This window comes from Lipotes vexillifer, unplaced genomic scaffold, assembly GCF_000442215.2.
Source record: "Lipotes vexillifer unplaced genomic scaffold, Lipotes_vexillifer_v1.1 scaffold627, whole genome shotgun sequence".
NCBI classification, from domain to species: domain Eukaryota; kingdom Metazoa; phylum Chordata; class Mammalia; order Artiodactyla; family Lipotidae; genus Lipotes; species Lipotes vexillifer.
In genome coordinates, this window is record NW_006787891.1 from 1,454,296 (window position 1) to 1,471,618 (window position 17,323).

Consider the following 17,323-nt stretch of genomic DNA (forward strand, 5'->3'; position numbering starts at 1 on the left):
TGCCCAGTCACACAACTTGTACATGATAGAGCTAGGATTCTAACCCAGATTGTCTTTCTTAAGAACTAAGGGCTTAACCCCTCTCCAGCACTGTCTAATAGAACTTTCTCTGATGATGGAAACAAACTTTATGACATTGGGCACTTGAAATGTGACTAGTGTGACTGAGGAATTGAATTTTAAATTTTGTTTAATTAAATTAATTTAAGTTGGAATATGTGGCTCGTGGCTACCATATTGGACATTGCAGCATGATACTGATACCATGTTGGATTAGGTGAGGTATCTATAAGGTCCCATCTAGCTTTGATATTTTGTAATTTAACAAATTACAACTTTCCTTAATATACAGGTAAAAAGGCTGAAATGGAGGGCAGATCCAGAGAATGAAAAGCAGTCTGGCGAGGTCACTCAGTCTAGCTAGTGTCAACCTATTGCTAAATATGTCTAGAAAGACAGACTCGTTGGTCTTCTCCATCCCACAATGATTGCCTGCACTTTCCAGACAAGATTATAATGTTTTGTCTTTTTCTGTTTATAGACAGAAAATAACTCAGCGCTCTTTTTTATAAGCATTTTCACTTATGAGAAGATTTGTTTCACGTGCAATAATCTTTCTCTAAGCTGTTAGACTTGCCTTTCGCTTCAGTCTTTAGTTAGGAGTTTAATTTTTAATTTATGTACTGCTTCTTAATTTTACTTCCTTAATTGCAATGAATACTGCTTTAATGAATGGATTTAAATTAGATCTAATTCCCTAAGTATAACAATGTGAAACTTCCCTTATTGAGCACAAACTAATTTGAAGATAATTTACTTAATTTTTGGATTCCATTTGAATTTTCTTCGTATACTCTCAAGCGGATCATTGGAAATCTTAGTCATCATACTCTTATTTATATCTCTCAGACTACTGAAAAAAAAATACTATCACCTTCCCAGAACTGTTTTCTGTTGAATAGCATGCTATATCTTAACATATCAGTGTTGATCTAGGTGATTTTCTTTAGGATAAGAATTGGCTCACTTTGAAAATAAGTGATTTGGCTGAGCTAAGAATGAGACCAACCCTTCCAGTTTGTGGTTTGTCCATGTACCCTCTAGAATGTGCTGCCTCTTAAAAGACTCTTAAAAATACCAAACTAATGTTCTTAACACATCTGTTATAAAAGCATCCTTTATTATTTATAGACCAGTGTATTTAGACTATAATTTTAATAATGATGATGGTCTCCACCGTGAGTGATTCTGTAAGATTAAAAAAATTTTTTTGTCTCTTTGTTCTATTAATAATCAATTAGGCATAGAATCCCCCCCCCCCCAGTATTAAAAATAATTGTAAGGAAAAAATTTAAAGCCTTCCCTTTCCCAATGATAAATACAAAGATACTTTACAAATTTCCATTTAAAAAGACTATGGACTATACACTGGTTTTTCTCTCACTAGAAGAGTATAAGATGCATAAATTATTATGCTAAAGAGTACTAAAATTAAACTCATTTTATTCTAACAAGAACAATTAAATATTTTATCTTCTTAGTTGGGAAGTTTGTGAGGGATTTCCAATTAATTTCAATGGCACCAGTCAACAGATACCTGATCAATTTGAAAAGGTGGACTTGGAGAACCATTTCCTACAGAACAAAGTCAGAATTATTTGTTGTTCTGAATAAGGGTATTTTATGTACTGGACACTCAGTCAATACATGGTGACTGAGTAGATATTTGTGAAAGTTTTTGAATACTGTAAATTATTTTACAAATGTTGGGGGCAAGTATTATACGTTACTTCCTGTTAATTAATTAAGCACTTTAAAACTGGACCAGTATTCGGAAGGGTTAGGGGGAGGGATAGACTGGGAGTTTGGGATTGACATGTACACACTGCAATATTTAAAATAGGTAACCAACAAGGACCTACTGTATAGCACAGGGAACTCTGCTCAATATTCTGTAATAACCAAAATGGGAAAAGAATTTAAAAAAGAATGGGGGAAAAAAAAAAACCTGAACCAATATGTAGTATTTCTACTTGAAAAAATTCTACCTGAATCACGTCATTTAAGTACTATCGTTTAGCATATTTTCTTTATATCAACTATATTAATAAGTTGCATTTGTTTAAAAATTTCTTTAAGATGGCTGTTATATCTTTATACTTCAGGATCTGACCTATTTGCTCTGTGGGTCAATGTCTCTAAGTAACATGAGTTCTTCAGAAAACCCAACTCATAACAACTCAATCTAGAAGGTCTCTTTATTAATTTATATTTAGAAACTTATCCTGCCAGTAAGGAATTTTCTTCTTGCACTGAGCTGTGAAAAGCATTTTAAACCTGTCTCCAAAAAAAGGAATAATTCTTTTGTTTTTCTCAGCTGGTAAGTTATGTAGGGTTGTTGTTCATTTCAGCTGCATAACTTTTAGTTTTTGAATTCATGAAACCAAAAACCAAAAGGCACCCACAGAGGTAGAGATGGCCAAAGAAAGGAGGGCTTTCTGTTAACCAGTCTGGGCCCTTTCTTTGTAAGAGACAATGCAAAAGACTCATTGTCCCAACCTGCTCTTTTTAAATGTCTCCATGTTGCCCATTCAGTCTTTTATGTCAGAATTTACACTGAAAATATTAGTTGCTTCAAGGTGCATATGAATCTAAATAGTATAATTATAAAAATAGAATAAAACAAACAATGATTTCTAATCCCGTTTTTGAGCAAATTTAGAAAATAAATATAAGTTGAATGGTGCACTAAGAATAATGCCTTTGGGCTTCCCTGGTGGCGCAGTGGTTGAGAGTCCGTCTGCAGATGCAGGGGACACGGGTTCGTGCCCCGGTCTGGGAAGATCCCACATGCCGCGGAGCGGCTGGGCTCGTGAGCCATGGCCGCTGAGCCTGCGGGTCCGGAGCCTGTGCTGCGCAACGGGAGAGGCCACAACAGTGAGAGGCCCGCGTACCGCAAAAAAAAAAATAAATAAATAAATAATAATAATGCCTTTTATTTTCATCTGACATTAAGTTTTATTTGCCATAGTTCCAATCCTGTTGGCATTCCTTTTTAGTTTTTTGCTGTAACATTATCTTCCTGCTCAAAAACTTGTATGCCTGGCTGTTGCCTATTAAAGTTCCATATCCTCATCTGGCCTTCATTGATCTCCATGATTCTTCTCCAATCTTGCCCCACTCTCAACTTGTCTTTGCAATCCTCTCTGCTTCTTGATCTTTGTTGTAGCCTGCGCTACAGTCAGAGCTAATAAATTGGGTCCCCTACATGTTTTACATTTTGCTTTACTTGTGCCATGGCATGTGTTGTTCTTTGCTAGGATACAACCCCCACCATTACCATCCCTTGCTTTTAAAGGCTTTCTTCAACTTCCTCTTCTTCCACGAAGCCCTCTCAGATCCTCCAGAGAGATTTAGCCTCTAATTATTTTGTGTTCTCAGAACTCCTTATTGTCCTTTGAGAATTGTTCTTAGAGTTTGTGTTTTGGTATCGGCATTTGCATTTGTGTCTTTCTCCTCCACTAAATTAATAATTCTTTGTACACAGATTTTATGTCTTACTCATCTTTGTATTCACGATTGCTGGAACAAAGTCTTGAATGTAGGGCAAGTGCACAGTACATGTTGATGAATGATTTTTAAAAGTTAGCTGTAATCTCTTTCAAGGCTCACTATTCTCTAATATGTTCTTTGGGTGTTAGCCAAGCTAGATTGTTCATTTGTTGTTTTCTGAGCACTTCCTGATTTCTGTTATTATACCCATGTGGGTCCCTCTGCCTGAAATTCAACCTCTCTTTCTTTGTCACCACCCCCCACCTTCTCTGTCACCCTTGTGCCATATCCTGGCATGGTGTCTGGCATATAGTAGGCATTCAATAAATATTTATTGAAATCCTGCCCATCATTCTAGCCTTACCTGATTTGTGCCTGCTTCATGAAGTCTTTCTTTACCCCAACACCATGCCCAAAACAGATATGATGTTTCTGGCTTTGATACCCCCATTGCATCCATTCGGTACCATTTATAATGACTTTGAATTTGGTGCTGTTCCTCTTGCAACATTTTTTGCATGATTTGAAGTCAAACAGTGTTCCAAGTTTGGGCATATTTTAGGTCACATTAGAGTAGCATGGAGAGAAAGGTAGATTTCACTGAGAATGTTGGTATCATATCATAAAGGGTCTTTTGTGTGTGTGTGTGTGTGTGTGTGTGTGTGTGTGTGTGTACTTTTTTTTAAACATCTTTATTGGAGTATAATTGCTTTACAATGTTGTGTTAGTTTCTGCTGTATAACAAAGTGAATCAGCTATACGTATACATATATCCCCATATCCCCTCCCTCTTGCATCTCCCTTCCACACTCTCTATCCCACCCCTCTAGGAGGTCACAAAGCACGGAGCTGATCTCCCTGTGCTATGTGGCTGCTTCCCACTAGCTATCTCTTTTACATTTGGTAGTGTATATATGTCAATGCCACTCTCTCACTATGTCCCAGCTTACCCTTCCTTCTCCCCATGTCCTCAAGTCCATTCTCTACACCTGCATCTTTATTCCTGTCCTGTCCCTAGGTTCTTCAGAACTTCTTTTTTTTTTTTTTTAGATTCCATATATATGTGTTAGCATACGGTATTTGTTTTTCTCTTTCTGACTTACTTCACTTTGTATGACAGACTCTAGGTCCATCCACCTCACTACAAATAACTCAATTTCATTTCTTCTTATGGCTGAATAATATTCCATTGTATATATGTGCCACATCTTCGTTATCCATTCATCTGTTGATGGACACTTAGGTTGCTTCCATGTCCTGGCTACTGTAAATAGAACTGCAGTGAACATTGTGGTACATGACTCTTTTTGAATTATGGTTTTCTTAGGGTATATGCCCAGTAGTGGGATTGCTGGGTCGTATGGTAGTTCTGTTTTTAGTTTTTAAGGAACCCCCATACTGTTCTCCATAGGGGCTCTATCAATTTACATTCCCCCCAGCAGTGCAAGAGGGTTCCCTTTTCTCCATACCGTCTCCAGCATTTATTGTTTGTAGATTTTTTGATGATGCCCATTCTGACCGGTGTGAGGTGATACCTCCTTATAGTTTTGTTTTGCATTTCTCTAATGATTAGTGATGCTGAACATACTTTCATGTGTTTTTTGGCAATCTGTATATCTTCTCTGGAGAAATGTCTATTTAGGTCTTCTGCCCATTTTTGGATTGCGTTGTTTGTTTTTTTTGATATTAAGAAAACTACAGGCCAATATCACTGATGAACATAAATGCAAAACTTCTCAACAAAATACTAGCAAACAGAATCCAACAGCACATTAAAATGATCACACACCATGATGAAGTGGGGTTTATCCCAGGAATGCAAGAATTCTTCAATATACCCAAATCAATCAATGTGATACACCATATTAACAAACTGAAAGATAAAAACCATATGATCATCTCAATAGATGCAGAAAAAGCTTTAGACAAAATTCAACACCCATTTATGATTAAAAACCCTCCAGAAAGTAGGCATAGAGGGAACTTACCTCAACATAGTAAAGGCCATATATGACAAACCCACAGCCAATATCGTTCTCAATGGTGAAAAACTGAAACCGTTTCGTCTAAGATCAGGAACAAGACAAGGTTGCCCACTCTCACCACTATTATTCAACATAGTTTTGGAAGTTTTAGTAACAGCAATCAGAGAAGGGAAAGAAATAAAAGGAATCCACATCGGAAAAGGAGAAGTAAAAGCGTCACTGTTTGCAGATGCCATAATACTATACATAGAGAATCTTAAAGATGCTATCAGAAAACTACTAGAGCTAATCAATGAATTTGGTAAAGCAGCAGGGTACAAAATTAATGCACAGAAATCTCTTGCATTCTTATACACTAATGATGAAAAATCTGAAAGAGAAATTAAGGAAGCACTCCCATTTACCATTGCAGCAAAAAGAATAAAATATTTAGGAATAAATCTATCTAAGGAGACAAAAGACCTGTGTGCAGAAAACTATAAGGCACTGAGGAAAGAAATTAAAGATGATACAAACAGATGGAGAGATATATCATGTTCCTGGACTGGAGGAATCAACATTGTGAAAATGATTATACTACCCAAAGCAATCTACAGATTCAGTGGAATCCCTATCAAACTACCAATGGCATTTTTCACAGAACTAGAACAAGAATGTTCACAATTTGTATGGAAACACAAAAGACCCCGAATAGCCAAAGCAATTTTGAGAAAGAAAAACGGAACTGGGGAATCAGGCTCCCTGAGTTCAGACTGTACTACAAAGCTACAGTAATCAAGACAGTATGGTAGTGGCACAAACACAGAAATATAGATCAATGGAACAGGATAGAAAGCCCAGAGATAAAACCACACACATATGGTCACCTTATCTTTTATAAAGGAGGTAAGAATATACAATGGAGAAAAGACAGCCTCTTCCATAAGTGGTGCTGGGAAAGCTGGACAGCTACATGTAAAAGAATGAAATTAGAACACTTCCTAACACCATACACAAAAATAAACTCAAAATGGATTAAAGATCTAAATGTAAGGCCAGACACTATAAAATTCTTAGAGGAAAACATAGGAAGAACACTCTGACATAAATCACAGCAAGCTCCTTTTTGACCCACCTTCTAGATAAATGGAAATAAAAACAAAAATAAACAAATGGGGCCTAATGAAACTTAAAAGCTTTTGCACAGCAAAGGAAACCTTAAATAAGACAAACAGATAACCCTCAGAATGGGAGAAAATATTTGCAAACAAATCAATGGACAAAGGGTTAATTTCCAAAATATACAAGCAGCTCATGCAGCTCAATATCATAAAGGGTCTTAATTCAACTGGATGTTCTGTAGAAAACAAGGAGCCACTGGAAATATTCAAGCAGAGACAAGATCTTATTTGATCCTGTGCTAGGAAAATTTCTCAGGAGGTCCTTATCTTATCCTCCCACCCCTGCCCTGCAGATTAGAAATACCTAGAGGGCAAAGGGGATTCTGATCATTCTTGTCTCTTCTGCAGTATCTAGATACTCAGAGTTAGCTAAATGGAATTGAATTCACTAGTTAATTAACTCATTCAATAGAAAGCAGGTCAAACCTGGAGGGTGGGGGAAATGTATAGTGGAGAGTTGTCAGAGGAAAAGAACAAGAAAGGATTCTCTCTTTGATTTTAAGCCAAAGTAGAACTTTAAAAGAAAACTATATTTTCTAATGTTGAAAAATGAGAGAATAACAATCCACAGTTATTTTATCACTATTAATTCGTTCTAATGATTCAGTGAAAGTGAGAAAACACCTCATCTTAAAAGTTTATACACTATTGTATTTTTAGAAGAAATCTTTTTTGAATAAAATTTCAGTCTACTCAGAATAGTGGTATAAGAAAGCAAAGATTTGATAAACGGGATAGTAAAGAGACTCTTTCAAAGAAAAATGGCCCTCCCTTAGCTATAAAACCTTTGAAATCCTTTCAGAAAAATGCCTCTGATTATATACAGAGAGGTGATCAGTACATTGCAAATAGCAATTTAATAACCTGAAAAGGAGCACTTTTAAAGAGAGATTCAGGCAGAGGTGATGGATGTCTACAGGGCATTTTATTTGTAGAATCTTGATGCTCATGGTAGTATAGAAGGCACTAAGAGGATTACAACTGGGATAGAGAGGAGGGAGCAAAAGCTGATATTCTTGATGCATTTTAAAATTGGCTTGACATAGAGATATCAGTGCCCAACCCCTGACTGTTCTTTTAAATCTCATATTGACAAGTAAAACCTTTCCTACAGAGAAAAATTTGGAACATATAATCCTTATTAGTAATGTGGAAGACAGATATAACCCTGACAATTACAACCTGTTGCTCTTTTATCCATTTCTAAAAAAAGATTTGGAATCTACTGCAAGTGGAGAATTTTGGTGAATACATCTTTTGTTCTATTGTTACTTAAATTGGTAACATTTTTACATTGCTCTAGTTTACGGGAAATAAAATTATATGTTTCCATGAAGTGGATGAGAGACAAACTTCATGATAGTTAATATAAAAGAAAAAAGATTCATGAGAAGAATAGCTTGAGGAATGCCTGGTTATGGGAAAATATAGCAGAAAAATATACTCCGGTGTCTGGCAGGTCATATATTCTGTCAAAATGGAAAGGAAACTGATTTCTATCCTATCCTTTTAGTATGATCAGACATAAGCAGCACATTAGTGACAACTTTTAGTATGGAAACAGTAAGAAAAACACCAAGTTATGATTTTAGAATTATGGCATGTTTGTTACAAGTTTACTTGTAAATTAAGCAGTCATGGATGCTAGCAGAATATATTATTCTGTATGTCACAAAGGAGGCTAGGCAAAGGCAAACAATTCTTTACTGTCCTATTTCTTTGGAGAGCAAGTCCTCAAGAAATAATATTTCCTACAGATAATTTGTACTGGAGAAAATAAAAAATTTTAATTTAAATTTTGAACTGATTGCCATTAGAATAGGACACAGAACTTTAAATAAAACTGCAAGTCCCTTCCTTATTTTTAGACCAATAGTTGGAATCTATTTGAGGACTGAACACCTAGATCCTAGATATTTTCCCTTGTTTGGTTGCATAATTAGGTTCTTGCTAATATTTTCTGCTTTCCCAACTTTTCCAGTTCTTGGTCTTAAAGGTGGGTGGATTGATCAGCTATAGATTTAGAGAATGGAAACAATAAGAGTGAATATCAGGGATATGAGGAAAGAGATTTTAGAACATTTCTTGTAGGTATGATTTTAATTTGTATAGTAAATTATTTAACTTGGTCCTAAAATTACTGTCAAAAGGAAAAACCTTATAAAATTTCTGTGTAGTAAACAATCTGTTTAGAATGAAGGTTGTGGTCTATGAGCTCCTTCTTTCAAGAAAAATTTCATTGTCTTGTATTTTGCTCCTCAGTAGATCTGTAGGAAAAGACCTTATTGCTTTGAAATTGCACAGGAATATTGAAGTCTACTCCACTTTCATTGGTGATTTGGAGAAAGAAAATTAAACAAGAAGCCTTAAGTGGCCCAGTACATGTATGCATCATTTTTATCACTGGCATCATCTGTATCAGCATAGTTTATTCAGACAAGCAAAATCATAGTGGTCATTTAAAGGAAGCTATGTGTATAGGTATTCAAAAGAATAAAAGAAAGCTTTTGTTTTGATTCTCAACGGGACTTAAAAAGGTTTTCTAATGACATACATTATGGTATATATTTGGAGACCTGTCTCAACATAAATGCTTTTATACACATGCCTGTGAATGCACACATGTACACACACATGTGCACACACACAGAGAGACACACATGGCATATTATGTTGCAGGTTGTCCAAGCACTTTTCTTTTCTGAATTCCAATTTTTATCTCCCCCACCTTCCTAAACATTTGATCTAAAACAAAGCTATCAGATTAACTTAAAAAGAAAAAAGAAAGTGACATCATGAAGAGAATTTAATGGCCATTGTCAGTTTTAAGTGTATTAGAACCCCAGACTTGGCAGGATTTTTCTTTTTTAGTAACGTGAAATGAAGCTGAGTTAGTGGGCCTGGCTCTGTCTGGTCTATGTGGAATCACTTGGGAACCGTCCAGCAAAATATCTCTCAGAGAACAGCATGGTGTTAATACTGGGTGCCAACCCAAGACAGACACAAAGGACCCCTTCGCTCTTCACCAATAAGCCAACTGTTAAAAGATTAAACCATGTTGTGGAGATAACAAGAATTTAGGCACTGGCAGCAGGTGCTGTACAAAGAAGCAGTTGGCAGTACGATTCTTCTGTCTGACATTCCAGTCAAAACAATCTTCTTCCCAGTTTCAGAGGAGAGTTTTGAGTGTGATGGTAACTTGGAGTTAGGAGGTTGACTAAGAGTGCTACTTTAAATGCCGTGTCCTGTGGTGGATGGATTAGTAGAATATAGTTTACCATTGTTCAGAAACTGCGGGGGATTCCCCTCCAGAATCAGTCACTACTGGCTAACTGGGGAATACACAATCAAAGAGCTGTAAATCAAATCTGCTTATGTGGTGGGGTTGCTGTATTTTTAAAATTTTATCTTCACATATAGGAGTCATATAACATTTTCTTCTCTAGAGAAGTAACTATCTTCCATTGTAGAATAATTATAGATAATAAATTGTAGAATAATTATCAAATATATTGGTCATACCCTTTTGTTATTGCCTGTTCACACTTGTAAAACATTACCTTTTAAATTATTATTTAACTTTTGTTTTTTAAAAAAATCATTTGCTACTCAACAAATATCTAGTATTAGCAAAGATTTAGAATAGACTTTTCAATATTAGAAAATGATTTTAACTGTTATTGAAGCAACATCATTTACTAAGTTTAAAGCATAAGTTGGCATATTCCCATAATCCTATACAAATAAGGATTAACACTTTAAAAGTTAGCATGATTATTCAGGGAAAGTGATCATATAAGTTAGGAGATAAAGTTTATTAAATATGAAGGAGTAGAATTCTGACAGATGACATGAATGACTGTTAATTTGACAATCAGGTCTAAGTGAGAAACGCTAGAAGGTGCACAATACGTTTGGCGTTTGTCATCTGATTAAACACATGGGATAGAGATGCAGTGTCTCCCCAGTCAGCCCCCTCCCATTCATTCCCACAACTGTCACTGAAGTCTCAGCTCCTGTCCCTTTATTCTTATGAGGTTGTACAAACTCTCAACTGTTCTCCCTGCCTTTGATCTCTCCATTCTGCAATCCATTATGTTTACACTTGCCAGGTCAACCTTTCTAAATCTTCTGTAATCCAGTCCCTCCTGCTTGAAAGCTTGAAAGCCCTCCTGACACCTAACTCCATAGCCTTACACTTGACTCCTTCTAAGTTTGGCCAAATTTACCTTTTGAGACTACCAATAAATCCTAAGGTGCATTGATTATACTATTTTCCTTTGCTTGGAATATCTTTTTATTCTTCATTATTCCTGTCAAACTGTTTTCATCCTTCAAGGCCTGGTCTGGATGTTACCTCTTTCAAGATGCTTCACTTTTTGTTTCTCCTGCAGAAATGAGCCTACCATTCTTTGCATACTATAGCACTATTTAATCAAACATATGGAGCTTAACATGAAATTGTGTGTGTTATCGCCTCTACAGTTGTAAGTTTATTTAGGGCAGGAAAAATGTTTTATAATATCCCATACCACACAGTCCGGGGCCTACCATATCAGAGCTGGTGCTCAACAAATGTTAATTGAATTGAGTTTAATAGGATTGAACACTACTGTTTCAAAAGAGACCTTCTCAATCAGAAACATAATGTTCTAGATTATTTTGGTTAAGTATGTTGAGGAAGGGTAACTTTCAGACTGTAAGTTAAACACATGCTTCTTCTCATGGTATAGGTGAACCCCAATATTGTCCTTCATGCCTCTGTTTCCATCAGAAGGCGGGATTTCTCAAGTGGTGAAGAGAGCAGTGGGACTCAGATAGCACCATCGACCCTGTGGCCTGCAGCCAGTGTGTGGCTGATCACAAAGGTATCCAAGAATGTCTGCTCTCCCTAAGTAACTTCCTGGGCTCACTGGCTCACTGTGCTGCTCCAGTTCCTGATGCCCTCATGCACACAAGCGTGCAAGTGAAAGCATATCAGTTGTTGACTGTCATGAATCTGTGCTCTGCTCTTGGTTTGTCTAGTGCGGAGGACCCCGACGTGAGCATTCAACTCAGTTTTAGATGTGCTGATTAGTTAATACTCTAGAATGTATTTAAACATAGCGCAGAGCTTAGGTATACTCTACAGACTCACCATTCTCATGAGATTTGTCTGAATCTCATTTGCTTCTGCTCCTTAGTCTTCATTGTTGAGGTTCACAGAGCTTGGTGGATTAGCACCGTATAGTGATGGCATATGGTCTTAGTAAGGATAGTTTTAAAAGAAATCCCTGAGTATAAAATGTGAACAATGCCTAACATATTTTACTCCTATGTATTGGCACTATTTTTTTTTAACTTTATTCTTATACTATTGAATCAGATTTAAACTGAGGACATATAATTGTTCTCCTCTTCCCTCTTGCTATTGAAATACATTTTGTAATTGCCACCAAATATTTACATCTGGAAAGAGATGGTACAGCTTATATCTACCCTTCTTGTGCCTCCCTTTGCCCCCTCCCTGGAGACTATTTTTGCTTCTTTTTAGCACTTCCATGGGTGCAGAGTCACCCAGGCAAGTTTGCTGCTACTTAGTTTAGGGGGTAGGAGAGATAGAAACTGTTTTCTCATATGAAATTTCGGATTGCCCTTAACTTTTATTTTTGCTTTTCTGGGAGTTAAAAACAAAAATATAGAGTAACTAAGACACAAAGGTACTAAGAAATATTATTCACTTCATAGACAAAGGCAGAATGAGATTAGATATTTCTTAAATCTGCTTCCAACCTGGAGCCTCTATTAACTACTAGCCCTAAGCTGTGTTTTATTTCTGATTTAGTAATAATATCTGCCATTTTGTTAAACATATGCTAAGCATCTTATACACATTTATTATCTCATTTAATCTTATAAAAACTATGCAGGTTTTCATTATACAGCTGAAAAAACTGAAGCTAGTAGCTGGTAGAGGAAAGATTCTTGGTCTGTCTGACTTCAAAACTTATGCCATTTCACTGTAATATAAAACACTGCTCTATATCTGACCAATTTATGAGCACTGATGGAAGTGTTTTAGTTTTAGGACTGCCACTGAACATTTATGTGACCTCAAGTAAGTCACATACCATATCTGGGCCTTAGTCTTCTGGTAAAAGAGTTGGACCAGTTGATATGGAAGGTTATTTTCCCAGATCTCATATTCTGTAATTCTGTGGTATCTGTTCATAGAATTTCATGATATCAGAAAACCTGTACTTGTCTAAAAATCTAAACTAATTGAAATGCTTGATGCGAAGAGTATGAGTTTTGGAGTTAGATAGATCAGAATTAGAATCCTTTGTGTGACCTTGGGAAAGTTACTTAGCTGCACTGAACCACAGTTTTCTTATATATAAAATGAAGTTAGTCACACCTGTCTTGCACAGTTGCTGTGGTGATTAAATGAGAAAATACGTGTGAAGTTCAAGCATACAATCTGGTATACAGAAAGTGCTTAATAAGTGGTGATTCTTTTTTCTTACCCCAAGGAGTTCCCTTTCTGTATAGACAGGCATGTTCAAAAGAGGATTCCATTCAGGGCTTATTAGAACAAAAATTTAGAAAAATATATTTTTCCTAAGTCATTGTGTAGTTCTTTTCCACACAACAAAAACGTGAGAAATAAAAGTCACATGCTAAAAGAAAACAATTTTGAAAATCTTTTAAGGTTTAAAGTTCTATCCTTTTTTTCAAAATAAATCATTTTACCTGTTCTTAACAGAGAAGTTTCCATGACATAAATCCTCAATATGTGTAAATAAATTCCTAAGTGGTTGTCACTTATTTAAAATGCTGTGTTGATTCACTAAGTAAGAAAATTGTTAAATGGCCGTTCAAACAATGTTCTCAATCAATTTCCTTATTGAGAATCCTAACATTTAAAACAAAAGCAGTTCATAAACCACCTTAAAATGTTTAACCCATGGCATTTAGACCCAGAGTAAAACTTTAAATTGGTACAAAGGTTAACGATTTGTTTCAATCTTTTCAGTTCACTGCACTCTTTTTTTTTCTGTGCATGCATATTTCAAGTAAGCTCTGTAGTTATAACAAGTGACACGTGATGGATCCCAAATTGCTGCACTGTGAAATACGCACAGAAAAAAAGGACAAATGAAGATATCAAGGTCTGTTTTATTTTGCACTGAACTGTAAAATGCCACCCTTGTCCGACAGAACATCACTGATTCTGAGCAGGGCTCACTGACTGCTAAGTTGTGGGTAGTGTTTCACTTTTGGCAACTGTTAATATCTGGGTTTATCCAGGCATAATGACCTCACTATTTGTGACACATTGTTGAATTTTCTGGTTCTTTTAACTTATTTAGACCTTTCTCCCCCTTCTCTATTCATTGGAAGACTGGAATGATCCTGAGCCGAGCGATAACTCAGGGCTGCCTAGCTATTGGTCATCCAGTCAGAGTCAAGGCCACTGAGGGAACATCACTAGACGGATACAAATTAATCCTACAGAAAAGGTAATGTTTATGAGCCATTTACCTCAAAACAAGAAATGTTAATTTCAAGATTCCCGAGCAGTCAGATCATGATGCTTCCTGGCTTAGATGGAAATTTCATTAGGTTTTAAATTTGTTTTCAAAATATCAATATTTTTCTAAAATAAGCTTGAAAATATATGCCACTTAGTTTGATAGTGTTTCTTAGATATTTTTAGAAGTGAAAAGTTGGTGTTCAGTATGTATCGGTGTTTTAGACAAGCTGCTGCTTTACTCTATAATTATTGAAACTCCTTTCTTTATATCCATTTTGGTTATTAATTTAAAAATTTAATATTCTGTATGTATTTCTAACCTTTTCTCCATCTTCTGAATGTGAAATATTGAACAGTGAAACAAAAATCAAGGAGACAAAAAATTGCTGGCTTGTAAGGTACCAAAAGTGCCATTCCTGTTTGTTTTTCTCTGACTTGGTAAGATAAAATTAAAAATAGATTTAGAAGAAACAATTAGCAATAAGGAAGAAAGGTGATTTACTTTTCCTAAATGCGTTCTTTTTTCTTTTTCATTTGTCTTTTGATTTTACCTAGTGTTGACAAAAACAAGTCCTGTTGTACTTCAAGACTTAGAAAGCTATTAGCCAACCACTTCTGGCTGGATAGACATTTAGGATGTGCTTAGGGCTGAAAGCAGAACAAGGGCATTTAGGCACCAGAGAAACTGGCTCAGCCACAAATACAGAAGGGAAATTTTCTCTAACATGCAAAGCAGACTGTACAAAAGGCATTAGGACATTATAATGGCTGGGAATGTGATCTACAGAGTCAGATCTCTAGAGTATAGAATTCTTACTCTAACAGTGACAACAGCAAATGCCGAGCCAGACACTATTTTAATTTCTCTATACTGCATTGTTACATGTACTCTTAACAATGACCTGGTAAGGTAGGTGTCATTACTATCATTATGGGTGAGGAAATTGAAATATAGAGGTGTTAATCACTTACTCGAGGTCATAGCTACTAAGCAATTGGGGCGGAATGCAAAAATTAAGTAACCATAATCTATAAGTCACTCTTGGCCACAAAACTACACAGTCTGTAGGCCAAAATCCAGTCAAATAACTGCCAGTGAGTGCCAAGTGTGGTAGTAGATACCTCAGTGAATGAGTAGGGTACATTAATTGAGAAACCCAGGCAGAAGGATGAGGGAGACAGTAGCTTGCTATCTCACAAGCTGGCCAGTGCTAGTAGAGTCCTAAACACACAGTTCCCAAGAAGGGGCAAACAAACTCAAAGCAAGTCCCAGTTGATGTGGTGCTATATTTGGAGTAGGTTATAAGAAAGATTTCTGGGGCAGAGTCAATGCTGTAAACTGGAAACACACAAAGCGTCAACTTGCAATAATGACAAGGGCAAACCATGGGATATGGAGACAGAGATGCTTCAACTCACTTAGTCCAGAGTTATAATAAAGAGAAAAATCTATCAATTGTAACTGACCCAGAAATGATGCAGATTATAGAATTAATACTCATATCATTAAACAGTTGTTATCATTGTATTCCATATATTCAAGAAGCTAGAGGAAAGAATGAACATGTTAAATAGAGACATAGAAGATAGAAAAAGACTCAAATCAAATTTCTAGGTATGAAAACTGCAATGTATGACATGAAAAATATACTGAATGTGACTAATAGCAGATTAAACATTGTGGAAGAAAATATTAGTGAACTTGAAGAGATAGCAATAGAAACTATTCACAATTGAAAGCCAGAGAAGAAAACATAAAATATTGAAAAAAAAAATGAACACAACATCAGTGCGATGTGAAAAGCTTCATATGGCCTAATCTCTGAATAATTAGAGTCTCTGAAGGGAAGAAGCAGAGAACAGAAAAATATTGGAAGAAATGATGTCTGAAAAATTTCCAAATTTTGTGAAAACTGTAACCCACACATCCAAGAAGTTCAACAAATTCTAAGCACAAGAAACACGGAGAAAAGAAACCAAAGAAAATCATAATAAAACTGCTTGAAATTAGTGATAAGGAGAAAAACCTTATAAGTACACAGAGAGGAAGACATTTATTATTTACAAGAGGAATAAAGATAAGACTGACAGCAGATTTCTTGTTGGCAACAATAAGAGTGAGAAGAAAGTGGAAGAACATCTTTAAAAACTAAAAGAAAAAAAAAACCAACCTGTCAGTATAGAAATCATCTCCCAATGAAAATGTCTTTCAAATATTATGGCAAAATAAAGACTTCAGATGTTATTCACAAACTGAAAGAATTTGTCACCAGCAGACCGACAGAACAAAAAATCTTTAAGGAAGTCCTTCAAGCAGAAGAAAAATGGTATCAGATGAAAATGAAGAGCACTGGGAATAATAACTACATAGGCACTATAAAGACCTCATTTCTTGTTAAGTTTCTTTAAAATATAATTTATTGTTTAAAGCAAAAAAATAATAATTTTATTATGGAGATAAAAACATGTAGATATAAAATATATGAAGGCAACAGTACAAATGCCAATAAGAGAAATGGAAGAAAGGGTCTTTTTTTAAAAATGAATTTATTTGTTTATTTATTTTTGACTGCGTTGGGTTTTTGTTGTTGTGCGCAGGCTTTCTCTAGTTGCAGCGAGCAGGGGCTACTCTTTGTTGCGGTGCATGGGCTTCTCATTGCAGTGGCTTCTCTTGTTGTGGAGCACAGGCTTTAGGCTTGTGGGCTTCAGTAGTTGTGGCACGCAGGCTCAGTAGTTGTGGCACGTGGGCTCTAGAGTGCAGGCTCAGTAGTTGTCGTGCATGGGCTTAGTTGCTCCACGGCATGTGGGAATCTTCCCGGACCAGGGCTCAAACCCATGTCCCCTGCATTGGCAGGTGGGTTCCCAACCACTGCGCCACCAGGGAAGCCTGAAGAAAAGTTCTTATACTATATTTGTCAAGTGGTATGATATCAACTGAAAGTAGACTGGTAAATTAAAGATGTTTATGAGGGACCCTGAAGCTAGAATAATATAACAAAGAGTTATATGTCTAACAAGCCAAAAAATTTGATAAAATGAAATAATTAAAAAATACTCAGTTAATGTGAAAGAAGACAGATAAAGATGGAAAGGGAAACAAAAACCAGTTA

At 36.0% G+C, this 17,323-nt stretch overlaps 1 protein-coding gene across 1 annotated transcript in view; it reads left to right on the forward strand.

The window, feature by feature from the left end:
- The window catches only part of LOC103076114 (doublecortin domain-containing protein 5-like), a 250,403-nt gene that overhangs the window by 50,149 nt on the left and 182,931 nt on the right, over nucleotides 1-17,323 (forward strand). Inside the window, exons 7-8 of the mRNA XM_007460935.1 lie at nucleotides 1,542-1,647; nucleotides 11,431-11,565. Of these exons, the coding sequence (XP_007460997.1) occupies nucleotides 1,542-1,647; nucleotides 11,431-11,565 (241 nt within the window). The remainder of the gene's footprint in view (nucleotides 1-1,541; nucleotides 1,648-11,430; nucleotides 11,566-17,323) is intronic.